The sequence below is a fragment of the Trichosurus vulpecula genome, chromosome 1, assembly GCF_011100635.1.
Source record: "Trichosurus vulpecula isolate mTriVul1 chromosome 1, mTriVul1.pri, whole genome shotgun sequence".
Taxonomy (NCBI): Eukaryota; Metazoa; Chordata; class Mammalia; order Diprotodontia; family Phalangeridae; genus Trichosurus; species Trichosurus vulpecula.
Window position 1 is genome coordinate 52,314,470 of NC_050573.1, and position 14,221 is coordinate 52,328,690.

Sequence of the window (14,221 nt, forward strand, 5' to 3'; positions counted from 1 at the left end):
TGCCCCTTTAGGTTTTTCATCTCTGGGAAAATAATTCAATTGCTTTTCTTAGAGGGCTTCTACCTTTGTCTAAGACTGTAGGAAATATGGTTTGGGGATAATAGCAGCCCAGGGAAGGTGGTTTTGAGGGTTGGAGGGATGTGGTTTGGGAACACTCCAGCTTGGGCTTCACAGAAGCCCTTATTGGCACCTTGGTTTCCATCCAACTTAGACCTTAGTGACTTTTGGGGATTAGATTTTCTACTTCTGGTTTGCTTGTAGCTTCATCAGGGCCTTGGATAGGGTCTCATTCCTCTTCCTTGTCTATCTTCCTTCCATCCCTAACTATACACCTCAGTTGCTGATTTGAGCCTAATCCCAAGATATAGAGGATCATGCTATCTCAGGGATCCTGGAGAGAATGATCCAGCTGAACAGTAGCTGTTTTTGAGTTAAGGGTCATCTACCAGTCCCATCCCTTACTGTTCTACCCTCATAGGTCGGGTCCTGGGCCTAAGCCTGGAGTTGTCTGTTCTGGGGCCTTCCTTGCATTCTGTAACAAAAAGTCGTCCACATAAAACAGTACCTCAAAGTGAGTTAGCTTGACATTGGCATCTGAGGATCTCTGCCCGTATAGCCTGGTGTCAGGCTCCATCAGTTTCCTTTATCCCTTGACCTCTTATTTCATTATGTTCACAGTGAAACTGAAATGAAATTGTTAGGTTCCCAGTAGCTGGTGGGTCAGATAAAACTCAGAGTAGCACAGTACCCTCTTAGGCAGCAGAGATTATGTTCAGGCCTTGGTACCTAGAAGAAGTCTAGAAGGATATCCTGTCCTTCATGAAGCATTCTGTTTCCATGACTCCATGTTTCTCAGAGTGAGCTCTGCTATGGGTGCCCATCCCCTCATGAGGTCTCAGACTGTGCTTGAGGCTGCATGGCAGCTTTGCTTGGTCAGTGGGGCTACAGCCTGGGGAGCAGTGAGGATGTTCTAGGCCCATTTGCCCAATTCAGTAGCAGCATGTGGCAGTGTTGGAAGAGCCCTGGGCTTGGAGGCACATGACAGATCCATAATCCTAGTTCATATGCTTAGTAGCTCTGTGATTAAAGGATCTTCGATGTGAAGCAGAGGAAGAGTTCTGGGGCCATCTGGTCCAACACTCATTTTCCTCTTCTATAAAATGAGGATAATGTTTGGAGTATTGCCTCAAAGTGCCGTAGAAATGTAGTAATTACTAACTCTAGCAAACTGAAATACATCCCCTGGAACATTCATCGATCATAGGGTTATGCAGTTTTAGAGCCGGAAGGGACCACCTTCTCATTTTACAAAAGGTGGAACTGAGGCTGATGGAATGGTGCAAGAACTGGCCTCTCCCAGTGAGTCAGGGTTAGTCCTGGGACTGAAAACCAGGGTTAGTGATCCATGCCACTGCCAGGCCTGTGAGAGAAGGCTTAGGTCCTTCTAGTTACAGCAGCTGGAAGACAAGTAGAGGTGGGTAGAGAAGGAGCTGGAAATGAACCAAGGCAGAGGCCAAGAGGGGGCCAAAGAAGACATAAAATTTAGGGCTACAAAATTGTTTAGGGTCACCTAGTCCAATGAGGGAACTGAGACCCAAAGAGACTGTGACTTCTTCAAAGTCACAAAAGTAACAGGGTGGTAAATCGCCTCTCTATTTCATGAGGAATGAAGGTTTTAATACTGGTAGGTGCCTGCATGTTGGTAGCTGTTGCCCCTTACCCCACATTAGCATTGAGACAGCTGGCTCCGCTTTCCCTCTCTCTGCCCCTGTAGTCAATTGGCCTCTCTCATCAGCGATAGCTTTTATTCTGGAGCTTGGCACATTTTCTAGGGGACGTCAGAGGGAGGTTTGGCAGCTACGTTGGTTTTTTTCTTTTTTCCATCAATACTTTTGGTCTCAACAGACACCTCCCAACAAATGCTCGGCCTATTTCCCTTCAGCCCCCTGAAAGTACATTTCCTGAAAACGGTTTAGCAAAAGCACCCAATTTTTCTCTTTTTCTTTCAGCTTTACCTTCTTTACTTTGTTAGTACTCATACCCATCTTCCCAAGTTTTTCCTCATTCTTTATGGTCCATTACATTCATATACCACAGTTTGTACTTCCTTAGTCTTTGTGATCACATATTAATTAGGCCACTCTGAAAATTATTGGGCTTGTTGAGCTTTGCTGTCAGTAACTTCCTTGGGAAATAAACTGGATCCTGAGATCTCTAGGTCAAAGGGTACAAACAATTTCATAACTTTTCTTGATAACTCCACATTGTTTTCCAGAATGGTTAAACCAATATACAGTCCCATGTGCAGCGAATTAGCATACTTGTCACACTATAGTCCCACCAGCATTGGTTATCCCTTCCCTCATTTGATGGCTTTAAGTGTATATTTCAGGGTTGTTTTAATTTGTATTTCTCTGATTTTTAGCAATATTGAAATTTTCCAAATGATTATTGATTGTATTTCTTTTTGAAAACTTTTCACATATTTTGATCTCTGGTCTACGGCTCTTAGTCTGACAAATTTGTCAATTCCTTATGAATTTTGGGTAGCAGACTTTTATCAAATATTTAATGAAAAAATTCCTGGCCACTCCAGCCCTTGATGTACCTTCTCATTCGCTTTAAACAGTAGCCCTGTAGGACAGGGAGGGACTATTATACTCCATTTTATAGGTAAAAAAATCCAGACTCAGAAAGCATAAGTGACTCTGAGTTGGAAGATTTAGTCTCACCCTTACCCTGAAATGTGAACTTCCCCACTTAGACTGTGGTTGAGTTGGGATTAGAACCCAGGCCTTTTGATTGCCACTTCTGGCCTTTCTACTACACCATACTCCCTCTTGTTAATAGTAATGATATGATAATGATAGCATTTATATAGTGCTTTAAGATATGCAAAGTACTATACAAATACCATTTAAAATCTTTACAACAACCCTGAGAGGTGGGTGCTATTATTCCCATTTCTTGCAGGTGAGGAAACTGAGGCAAGGAAAAGTTAAGTGACTTGTTCTAGGTCACAGAGTAAGTCTGAAGCAGGATTTGGACTCAGGTTTCCCCAACGGCCCACTTAGCAGCCTTCTGACATTTGCTCTATCTTCTGAGACCTTGCGTGTCCAGTAGTACAGTAGTAGATCCTGGCACTGTTCTTAGAACAGCCTCATGTGGGGAAGGCAGTGTGAGGTCATTCTAGGAGAGAGACTGTGTTAGGGGTGGTTCCACTGTTGTCTGACACCTGCTGAGAGGCAGAGGGAAGAGGAGAGAATCTGCCTTCTCTTCAAGGCCCCTCACTTGAGAACTGCTGGGAGGATGTGAGGAAACAGGGATTGGTGGATGGGAGATGTGCAAAGCCTTGAGAAGGAGCAGCTGGCTGAAGCGGGACTTTTCTCTGGCTCTTTCCTCCAGTGTCTGCCCTCACGTTCCAAGTTCCTTGAATTCTGTCCCCAGGGATGCCATTTTACAAGACTGTGCCATCTCCCAGGTTAATCTCCTAGACTCCTTGCTGAACACCCTCTTTGTAAGGAGGGTCCAGAGCACAGAGAGGCCATGGCTATGGGCACTTACTGAACAAAGTGTGCTCCTGTCTGGTGAGTGTCTTGCCCTGAGCCGTCTCCTCCATCCTCCCTCAGCATCCTAGGAATTCAGAAGTCTTTGTTTCAGGATGTTTTGTCTGATTTGTATGTTCAGCACCTGTGACCATGCTCCCTGAGCCATAGTCCTTAAAGGACTGACTAGAAATCCAGTTCATTTCAGCAAACGTTAATCCAGGTACAGGGGATACAGAGACAAAAAAGGAAGTGGCCTGTGCCCTCGGAGCTTCCATCCTAGTAGGGATCACAACAACATGTGCATAGACAAATAAATACAGACTCTGTACAGGAAATAAAGTGAAAAGAGGGGGTTGGAAGACGCCCCACATGAAAGTGGGGCTTCCAAGAGGCAGAGCTGAGGGGGGATGGCATGTTGAAAGGCATCAGGGCAGGGCATGAAGTATCCCCTGAGAGAGGCCAGCAGGGAAGCCAGTGTGGCTGGAAAACCAAGTGCATGAGAGGCCAGCATCCTTTCATCCACAAAACCAAATGGAGCACCTGAAAGGACCAAGCATTGTCAGGTTAGACACAACAGGATCGACTCTCACTACCACCACTTGCTACAGTAGTACTGGTTGAACGCTCAGTTTTTCCATTTTCCTGACTAGGGCATATGACATCTGTAGCCCCATAGGCTCTCTGTGTTTCTCTTGGGAGTTGAGTCCCTGGTGTGTGCCCAGGTGGAGTAACTGAAGAGAGCGTTCTAGTAACCGGAGATAGGTAGAACAAAGGAATGGACGTGCCATTTAACCTCCTGATCCTCAGTTTCTTCATTTGGCAGTCCAGCTCTTAGATCTGTGATTCAGGACAACAGCAAACCCATTTAATTCACTGGGCCTTGGCCAGACTTGAAAGCCAGATGTAAATTATGTATGATAAATCTCCAGTAGCTCTACTTGGGAGCACAAGGGGGGTGATGGGAGTGTGGCCTTGGGGTCTAGCTCTGGTAGGAAAGCAGAAGGTTGATGTGGGTAGTGCTCTCTATGGCTGTGCTCTACAGTGATCCCAAATGGGTTTTTTCTTGTCCCTTATGGAACTGTAGATCATAAGTTAGTCTAACCAGGTGTGGGAAACCTGCAGCCTCAAGGCCACATTTGGCCTTCTAGGTCCTCGGGTATGGCCTTTTGACTGATTCCAAGTTTTACAAAACAAATCCTTTTATTAAGGGGATGTGTTCTGTTTAGTTTGGATTCAGTCAGAGGGCCGCACTTGAGGACCTAGTGGGCCACACGTGGCCTCAAGGCTGCAAGTTCCTCACCCCTGGAGCTGTTGCTGTATCACTGCCTGCAGGAAGCTGGCAAGAGCTTAGCTTGCTTTGTTTTCCCGAATATAGGAACCCAAAGTAAGGAGCCCTGGTTCTCCTAGTAACAAGTTGGATGTCCCCAGATGAACTTTTGGCTTTTCATATGCATTAATTCATTTTTTGAAATGAAGAAGTTGGACTAGATGATGTCCGAGACTCCTTCCAGCTCTGGTATTCTATGGTTCTGATTCTTCTAAGTTTCAGCCTTTGTTCTCTTCATGAAGTTCATTCAGCCTGTATCTAACCTAAATGATGTCTAGGGGTTTTAGATTCTCCTTTCTGGGCTCCATCTGTCCTCATGGCAGTCTTTCTGTCTCTTTCCTTCCCCTTTGTGTTTGCTGGCCTTTGGGGCTTATTGCTCCTGAGACTGCAGAACCCAGTTACTCTGAGAGCTCATACCTTGATACCTCATACCTCATACCAGCATACCTTGGATCATTTTCACTAAAGGCACAATATCATGTTTGTCCACACTGATGCTCACGTGCCACCCTTGTACCTGCTTACACAACCTGGCAAAATCTTCCTCTGCTTTATTCTCCTTTGGGTGCTCTTTCATTAGGTGGGAGAGGTTTGTATCCTCTGCATATCTGGTGATACCACTTCCATTCATCCCAGGAGGGAGGGTTTCCCAGGCCATAGCAAGGATCCGTTGAAGGCATTGGGCCTATTTAACCTTGAAAAGCAATAACGATTTGAAGGGCTGTCCTAGAATGAGTATCCATCGCTACAGGTGTTCAAGTGGAAACTGGATGCCCATTTGTTGAGAATGTTGTAGCGTGATGATTACACGTGTATAACCAATATCAGATTGCTTAATGTCTCAGGGAGAAGGGAGGGGAGGGAAGGAAGGAAGGAGGGAGAAAATTTGGAACTCAAAATTTTTTTTAACTAATGTTAAAAATTTTTTTACATGTAATTGGACAAAAAATAAAATATTTTTTTAAAAAGAGAATGCTATAGAGAGAATTGCTACTAGGTTACAGGTTGGACTATTTTGGAATTTCTTTTAAGTTTCCAAGATCTGTCACAACAGTCCTTCAGGTCTCATGGGGGCTCCATTTTTACAACAGTAGGATTTTCACTGGTCCACTCAAGCTGGTTTTTGCCACAGCACCTGCCACTTGGATATGAAATTGTAGACCCCCCCAGAACATTAGGTGCTTGGAGCAGAGCTCATCCTTCCCTCTGGGAGAGGTTCCTGTTCTGACTGTGCTTTCTTTTCCTTCAGGATAAAGTGTTGCGTATGCTCTACGTGTGGGCCCTCTGTAGAGACCAGACTGAGCTCAACCCCTATGCAGCCTGGAGGCTGCTGGACATTTCTGCCTCAAGCACAGAGCAGATTCTCTGAAGACAATGTTGGGGACCTGCTGGACTATGCTCTGTTGCTCTCCCAGCGAGGGCCCCACTGCTGTCAGAAGCTTCAGGATGCAAGACCATTTGACTCCTGCAGGGTACTTTGTGACCCCCTCCCCCTCCTCTTTCCAGGATCCAGTGTGAAAAGAGGGGGAGAGGAAAGACTGGGTACTCGATGAGATAAGGACATGAGAAATTTCCCCTCGGAGAATGCAGTTGGCAAGGGAGGGGTGGTGTTGGGGACATGGTGACTGTGAACAGGGTAACTCATGGGGTCCCAGGTTTATAAGGTTAAGACTGTCACAGAAGATCACCCCTCCCTCCTCCCCCCAGGAAGCTTGAGGCCTGATACACTGTTCTCTCCCTCTTTCCTGCATTGGGCCCAATGGGTGGATCCAGGGAGTATCTCTGCCTTGGCCTGCTATCTAGAGACCTTTCCTGCTCCCCCCGTCCCCCCACAGGCCAGTTGGTTAGTAACTGAGAGAAGCCAAATTGGGTGCCAAAAGTCCTGTACAGGCCCAGGAGCTGCTCATCCAAAAGCAAAAAGCTGAAGTGAACTGAGGTCCCTAAGCACAAAGCTTGCTGAAGCAGTTATGGGGGTGGGGCAGGGGGAATGTTGGGGGTGATGAGTGAAGCACAAGTCCTTGTGAGGAGGCGGAGGGGAGCAGCTGTACCCTGCTTGGTCCTGTTTTTCAGGGAGGAAGAGGATTAGAGAGGAAAAACTATAACCCCACCACCTGCATACATACAACTTCCCCTGGACCTGGCAGCCTGTCCTGTCTTGGAGGGGCCTTGAGAGACAGAGCCTGGTGCTGGCTCCTTCCCTCTCTGGCCTCGTTATCCCTCCTCTTCTTTGGTGAAGGGGTGTACTTCCCCCCCACCCCCATGCCTCCATCTGTGGCATCAGATCAGCCAAGTCGTTCTAGAGCCTTTTTAAAAATAACAAAACCTGAATGTCTTTCGTTTCTGTACATACTGCCTGAAGATTTGAAAATAATAAAATACCAAAATGAATAGCAGATATGGATCCTGATTTTACTTGGGCTGTCAGGGGGTAGGTGAGTCAGCCACAACCTGGAGGCTAAGGGGGAAGGGAGGGAGGAGTAGAGTGTGTTGGATAAGCACTTTGCTGCTCAGACTTCCCCAGGACTTGAAGGCAGTTGGAGAGACAGCAGCTGGAGGCTTGGGACTCATTGTCTAGTTCCCTACAACAGAGCCAGCTTGCTGAGAAAGGAATGGGGTCAGTGGGCCAGGCCATAGTGAGACTGCCAGGCCATCCCTGCTGGGCTGGCTCAGCCAGCCTTGGGGAGGAAGATCTAGTCCCTGGATGGGATGGCTTGAGCCTCGAGGGTAGGAAGCCAGATTAGACCTAGGTTGGACAGGAAGTCACTGGCCTGTACCCAGGGGCAGAAGAGGCCTTAACTCCAAACCCTTCCTGGAGCTTCCTGTGCTGTCTCAGGGAATATGGTTCTGCTTCTGGATATGAAGAAGTTTAGGGTTCGGTGTGAATCTCCTTGGATCCAGAACAGGAAGGCCACAGAGGGGATCACCCTCCCCAGAGAAAAGTGTTTTTGTATATATAAACCTCTACGCCAAGCCAGTGTGCTTCCTTGGCCATGGAAGATGATTTCAATTACTGGGCACAAAAGGTTCCAAATGTCAGTTAGGTGTGGGCCCACGCTAATGGGAGAAGACACAGTTCTGGACACGAGGGAACAAACTCTCCTCTCCTCCCCCTCCTTCCTGAGCAGAGGGAAGAGTGGTGGGACCCCAAGCATGTCACTTTGTGGCCCTGACCTGGCTTATGCTAGGGAGTAAGGGGTGAGTGTGAGGTTAAAAGGGATAAGGGTAGGGTTTGTGGCTGAAGGGTGAGATCTTTATCCATTCCCATTCTGCTCACCTCCAGCATCTGGGGCCCTAGGATGAGGTGGGCATTGGGCCTGGGCAGAATCGAGATGGAGTCTGCAGGACAGGAGAGGGAGTGAATTTTAGAACCAAAGATGTGTTTAGGATCTCCCTGATAGGATCAAATGAGATAACACGCTTCAATGTGAAGGGAGAAGGGGAGGGAAAGGAATATGCATTTACGTAACTCCTACTACGGAGGGAGGTGCTGATATCCCCATTTTACAGTCGAGGAAACTGAGGCAGACCGGAAGTGAAGTGACTTACCCAGGGTCACATAGCTAGGAAGGTTCTGGGGTCGGATTTCTGAACTCGGGTCTTTCCAATTCAATGCCTAGCGCTCTCATCACTGCGCCATCAGTCTAGGCTAGGGGCTGTTGGGTTCGCCTGCAGACGGGTGGGGCGGAGGGGTCTGTCAGAGAAGGCTGGGAACCGTAGAAGCGGGGAGGGAGAGGCTTGGTCCGGAATAGCTAGGATCTACAGCATTAAGGTGGGGGAAGCAGGACCGTTCCGGTAAACCCGAGCAGGTATTGGAGGGGGAGTGGCCGAGGAGAGGGGCTAAATTACCCGTAGGCTACAGGATTGGGGTGGAGACTACCCGGCCCGCAAAGAGTTAAGGGGCCGTGCGATGGGGAGCGCCCCCTCCCCCGCTCCTTGGGGCTCTTGGCGGCGGCCCCGCCTCCGTCGCCATGGGAACAGCCGCGGCGGCTCGGGCTGCGCCTCCTCCGTCTACAGGGGCAGGGCAGGCAGGGCCAGCTGATCCCGGGTTGAGCGCACCGAGACGCGGGCAGAGCGAAGAGGAGGAGCGGAGACGAGCGGGGTTAAGGGAACCGACCGAGACGCCTTCACCCCCAGCCCTGGGTGAGGGAGGGGACTGTGGGGGGCGGGGGGCAGAGGTGGGGCTGTAGAAGCCCCGGGCGGGGAAGCAGGGCTGGGGGCGAGCACAGATGGGGAGGGGGCTGCAAGGGCGGGCCCAGCCCAGAAGAGGAAGGGGGTGCTGCGGGGGTGACAAGGAAGGGGCAGGGGACAGGGGGCGACCTTGGGCCGAACAGGGTTTAGGGGCTCCGGGGCACGTGGGCTGGAGGATTGAGTGGGTAGAAAGAAGGTGGGCAACGGCCCCCGGGCATCCGGGAGGGTGGGCGCAGCCTGGGGTGGCTGGGATAGCTGGGGCAGGCAAGGGAAAGGAAACAGCCCCCAGGTAGGTGAGGTTGGGCTGGGGCTGGGCTGGGGCTGGGCTGGGGTTGGGCTGGGATTGGGCTGGGGATGGAGATGGTTGGGGGCTGGGGTGTGCGGGTGTAGGGTGTGGTGTGGGGCGAGATGAGGATCGGAGTGCCGAGCTCTTCAGGTTCTTCGTCTCCTCCCTCATGTATACCGAGTCCAAGGGCTGGGGTAGGGGGCAAGAGAGGGAGGTAGAGAAGGGAGTACACGGGCGTGGGCAGGTAAGAGGTGGGTGGACTTAAAGATAGGGAAAGAGGTGTAGACTGGCGTGGGATGTGAGGAGGTCGCGGGATGGGTGAGATGGGTGGGGACGTGGGTTTGAAGTGTTGTAAGGGGGTAAGGGGCTGGAGGTAGTGAGGGTGAATAGATGGGGGATGGAACCAAAGTAAAATTGGGTGTACGAGGGCGAGGAGGGGAGGAGTATGGAAATGGTGTGATAGGAAAGTGTGCTGAGGTTCCAGGGACTGGGGGTGTTTGGAAGGAAGTGAGGTAAAATTGGACTTTCTGGGTCTAGGCAAGGACCGAGGTGTGTGGTGGTGGCTAGATGGGGATAACTGGGGTGGGGGGGGAGCAGTGGATTAGGTGACGGGACGTGTTTGGGGGATAGCGGGACCAGGGTGGGATGGGACAATTTAAGTGAGGTGGGAGGTGGGCTGGGGGTGTAAGGAGGGTAGTGAGGAAATGAGAGACAGAGATGAGGGTGTATGACTGTGGAGCAGAGTGGGAAGGAGGTGAGATTAGGGAGATGGGGGCGGGGATGGGTGTGTAGGATGCGTAGCGGGTTGGAGATTCAAGGGAGCCGTGGCGTTGGGGACTAAGTGAGGAAGGGGGTGAAGTGAGACAGAGATGGAGGGGGACCACCGGGGGCGTGGCAGCCATTTGTGGCTTCTCTCCCTCTCCCCCAGGTCTCTGTGCCAGTCCGGTCCCGGTCGTGGCCCCAGAGGGGGAGGCGGGCAGACAGGCGATGTGAGCTGCCAGAGGAGCCATGAGCTCCGCCTGGACTCCGGACTACGAGGCGCTGTCCCCGGCAGGGGCTCCAGGGCCAGGGGGAACCGGGGGGTCCGCGGGGCTGGACGCTGAGCAGCGTACGGTCTTCGCCTTTGTTCTCTTTCTGCTGCTGTTCCTGGTGCTGCTCATGGTGCGCTGCGTCCGCATCCTCCTGGACCCCTACAGCCGCATGCCTGCCTCGTCCTGGACCGACCACAAGGAGGCACTAGAGAGGGGCCAGTTCGACTATGCGTTGGTGTGAGGGCAAAGCGGAAGGGTCCCGCACCTACCCACCCTGCCCCAGCCTCAGCCCCTGTCCCAGGCCCGCCCTGAGATTCCGCCCTCTCTCTTCCCTACCCTGACGTCTCTATCCCATCCCCAGCCTGGCCTAGAATCCAAGGCCCAGGGCCACCTCCATTCTTGCATCCCAGCTTGGTCAAGGGCTCCCCAAATTCACCCCACACCACTTTACCTCATCTGGCCTAACCACAGGCTTTTCTCCTTATCCAGATCCCCTGATTCCCACCTGGCCTAGCCTGTGACCCAAGGTTCAAAGCTTTGGTTCTCCTGACCCAAAACCTGGTTTAGACCTCCCTTCTCAAACCCATATTTCACCTCCAGCCTGACCTGTCCTGGGTCCAGATGTTAGGGTAACCCAGACTCCTGCTCCTAAGCTCTCACATCCACTCTGCCCTTCCACCCCCCACCCCACCTGAGGGCACAAGATGAGCAGGCCTGAGGTCTGGCAGCTGATGCTTGTCGAAGTGGAGTGGACCATTCTCCCCACCCATTTCCACCAGGGAGACACTAGAGTGAGCAAGCTCTGGGAGGCAGGTCCCCCATTCCTGTGCTTTGGGGAGTTCCTCTGGCCAGGATGGTGGCTGCTCATCTGCCTCCTCACCTGCACCTATCCCGCCTGCTACCTGATGACAGATGGTCAAAGCTCTGGATGCTGCATCCTCCTTCTTTTCCTCTGCCCATTTGACCTGCTGACCTCCCTCCTCTCATGACAGCTGGCTGGCCACTCTCCTTGAGCACTCAGGACTGATGTCCCTCCCCCAGACTGGGACTGCAGAACCTCAAGAGAAATTCAGCAAGACACCCCACCCCTTCCCCACTCCTAGCACTTTGGCCCCTCCCTCAATTCAACAAGCATTTGGTGAGCACCTACTATGTGCAAAGTACTGTGCCACCAGCCCAACCCAGCCCGCTTTTCCTAACCTTGGAAGCTTCTAACCTTTTCCAGTGGTTGACTTCCTGGTCAAGGAGATCCTGAGCAGAGGGGCTTCATCAGGGCGGTGGGAGAAAGTATGGCTGTGCAGGGCACTACAATTGAACCTATCTCAACACTTCTTGAATGCCTACTGTATGAAGGGCAGCAGATGATGCAAGATGGGTCAAATTAGACTTGGTTGTGGGTTTTTTTTGACAAGGCTATAGCTAGCTGCAGGTCAACCCCAAACCCTTATTGGCTAACCCTTCCCACCCCCACCCTCACCCCCACCCCCATCCCCCCAGGGTGGAGGGAATGTTAGCTGAGAGCTGATACAAGTGTGGCCAACCCGCCCTCTCTGCCCCTACTGCACTCTCCTCTTGTGACTGTAGTAACCTCCAAGCCTGTCTCCTGACCCCCAATCAGGGGCCTTCTGCTCTCCCAGACCCCACAGGCTGACTCGTTCTCCACCTCTGTGCCTTCATTCCTACCATTTCCCTGCCTAGAATGGCGTCCCCAGCTTCTTGGCCACCTGATCTGTTTCCAAGCCCATATATCCTTGATACGTTCCTCCTGTGGCTTTGCTGTGTCCTCCCTCAAAGCATGGAAGCTTATGAAGGTTGTGGGGGCCTCTTCCCCCTGGGTTACTGTAGGGTGTTTTATTCATTCAGGGCTGGTGCTTGGCCAGCTACCCCAAACACCCCTGCCCCACTATGCAGGATTTACTAATGAGTTCCCGCAAGTGCTGAGCCCCTACCCGACCTGGCTGGGCTCTAGGACCAAAGCAGCTCATTCAGACTTCGCCCCTGAGCTACAGCTAGCAGACGAACCCAGTACAAGCCAAACGTAGGAGAGAGGAAGGGGAGGAAAGCTGGACAGCGGACAGGGACAACACCACAGCAGCCGTAGCTCAGGCCCAAATAATAAATAACAAATCATCCTGTCCTGAGTGTGAGTGGTTTTTGTGATGAGGTAGAAAAAAAGCTTCAAGGTGAATGAGAGAATAGGGTAGTGGGGAAGTGGCAGGTAGGAGACCTGGGTTCAAATCTCAGCTCTGCACCTAGCTGTGTGTCCTTGGGCATAGACCTTTCACACCTTGGGTCTATTCCCCTACTATAAAATGAGGGAGAAGGGGCTGGGCTGGATGTCTAGGGCATCGTCCCATTTCTGACATTCCGTCCCTCTGATCCTGGCTATGCTGATCAACTACTTCGCATGCGGCTCTGGCCACCACCAGACTCCCTCCCCCGCTCCCCCATCCCTGTGCCCTTCCAAAACCAGGACTGGGTCATACAGTCCTACTCCTCTGCCCCAGCCCCTGTTGTGGATGCTGTTGCAGAGGGTCAGAGGGTCTCAGAACCTAGCAGCCCTGGCATATTAGTGCTACTGTCTTATAAATTCACCAGTCCCATCTGCTTCCCATCCCCCTTACAATAAACACCTTTGTACCCCTTATTTCCATGAGATGCAGTGTGTTAAGGGCCTGCTAAACCTGAAGTGGGGGGTGGAACAAAACCATTCCCGTCATCGCCTTCATCTCTGATCCCCTGTTCCTCCGTCTTTTGGAAGGCTGTGACCCCCCTACCCCAACTGCCTCTTGCCCCCATGCCTTGTTTCAGCATCTTTGGGCAGGAAGAAATAGCTGGCTCAGTATGGCTGAGGTTCAAGGCATGACATTCTGTGCCTATGGGGGTGCCAGAGGGTCCCTACCCTGCCTACAGCAGTTGAGAGTTAGGGGGATAGTGATGCCATAGTGGATATCTCTGCTGTGCAGTGAACAACAAAGGGCAAGGGGAGAGTAAGGGTTGGGGCTAGTGACTGGTACCTACTGAGAGCTTCATGCCTAAAGTGGAGTTTCAGCTGTTGGTCTGATTGGGATGGCAGAGGAAACAGGAGTTGAGACCAGATGCAATGACCTTAAGCCTCCCCTTGGCCTAGGCCTTAGGATCCAAGTTTTACAGAACAAATCCTTTTATTTAGGGGATTTGTTCTTTGAAGCCTGTATTCAGTCAAAGGGACACACTCAAGGACCTAGAGGGTAAGTGGCCTCAAGGCCAAAGGTTCCCCACCTCTGTTCTAGGGCATCCCAGGCAGGAAGATGAGCAAACTCAGCTGTTTGAATGGACCAATTCACTGAGAGGCAGGATTGGAAGAATGGCTTAGTGGAAAGAATGCTGGACTTCGGGGCCCAGTAGGCCTCCATTTGAATTCCACATCTGAGGCTTGCCTTGTGTGGTCTTGAACAAATCTCAACAGCCCTCATCACCCAGGGATGGAGCAGAAGTAGCAGGACTCTCAGGGGTGGGGGTCTCCACAGGAAGTGGCCTTTACTGGTTGAGGTGCAAACTCAGCTGGAAAATGGGGTATTAATCAACACACTACCTCCCTCACTGGGAAATTAATGGCAAAGCTTGTTCCGTAGTAATGGGAGAACAGGCATGGACTGAGAGGCATCCCTGGGGTCCTAGTGAAGTCTGAGAAAAGGATCTGAGAGGAAATGCAGTCTCTAGGCTGCCTCCTTTGGGCGGACAGACACAAGGTGGGGAAAGCAGGCCCCAGCAGCTAGCAGACAGTTCCCTGACGTGGCGTGGGGCTGGGAGGACAACTAGAACCTCAGAAAGAAAGGAGGAAACAACAGTGCGGGAAGCT

At 51.3% G+C, this 14,221-nt stretch overlaps 3 protein-coding genes across 5 annotated transcripts in view; 2 read left to right on the forward strand and 1 right to left on the reverse strand.

The window, feature by feature from the left end:
- TIMM44 (translocase of inner mitochondrial membrane 44) overlaps positions 1-7,270 on the forward strand; it is a 51,197-nt gene extending 43,927 nt beyond the window's left edge. Inside the window, exons 13-14 of one of the 2 annotated variants that reach the window (XR_005009298.1) lie at positions 3,406-3,587; positions 6,125-6,188. Coding sequence is in view for 1 of the 2 variants with exons in the window: in XM_036740584.1 (XP_036596479.1) it covers positions 6,125-6,244 (120 nt within the window). In the remaining variant the exon portion in view is untranslated. Of the gene's footprint in view, positions 1-3,405; positions 3,588-6,124 lie in introns of both variants that reach the window. The other variant, XM_036740584.1, reaches the window with a different exon arrangement.
- A 1,438-nt stretch (positions 7,271-8,708) lies between these two features.
- On the forward strand, positions 8,709-13,027 carry CTXN1 (cortexin 1). 2 transcript variants are annotated; one of them, XM_036736364.1, is made up of 2 exons: positions 8,709-9,015; positions 10,278-13,027. In XM_036736364.1, exon 2 carries the CDS (start codon positions 10,358-10,360, stop codon positions 10,619-10,621), a length of 264 nt encoding a protein of 87 aa, XP_036592259.1. In that variant the 5' UTR covers positions 8,709-9,015; positions 10,278-10,357; the 3' UTR covers positions 10,622-13,027. The 2 variants fall into 2 exon arrangements, with proteins under 2 accessions (XP_036592259.1, XP_036592266.1); XM_036736371.1 differs by lacking the exon at positions 8,709-9,015 and adding an exon at positions 9,329-9,352 and having other exon boundaries at positions 10,278-11,524.
- Positions 8,768-9,520, reverse strand: LOC118857336 (vegetative cell wall protein gp1-like). The gene has a single exon (XM_036768054.1). It carries the CDS (start codon positions 9,518-9,520, stop codon positions 8,768-8,770), a length of 753 nt encoding a protein of 250 aa, XP_036623949.1.
- Positions 13,028-14,221: the final 1,194 nt, after the last annotated feature.

Coding starts and splice junctions, on each gene's coding strand:
- CTXN1 (XM_036736364.1), top strand. CDS start 10,358: ATGAGCTCCGCCTGGACTCCGGACTACGAGGCGCTGTCCCCGGCAGGG.
- LOC118857336 (XM_036768054.1), bottom strand. CDS start 9,520: ATGAGGGAGGAGACGAAGAACCTGAAGAGCTCGGCACTCCGATCCTCA.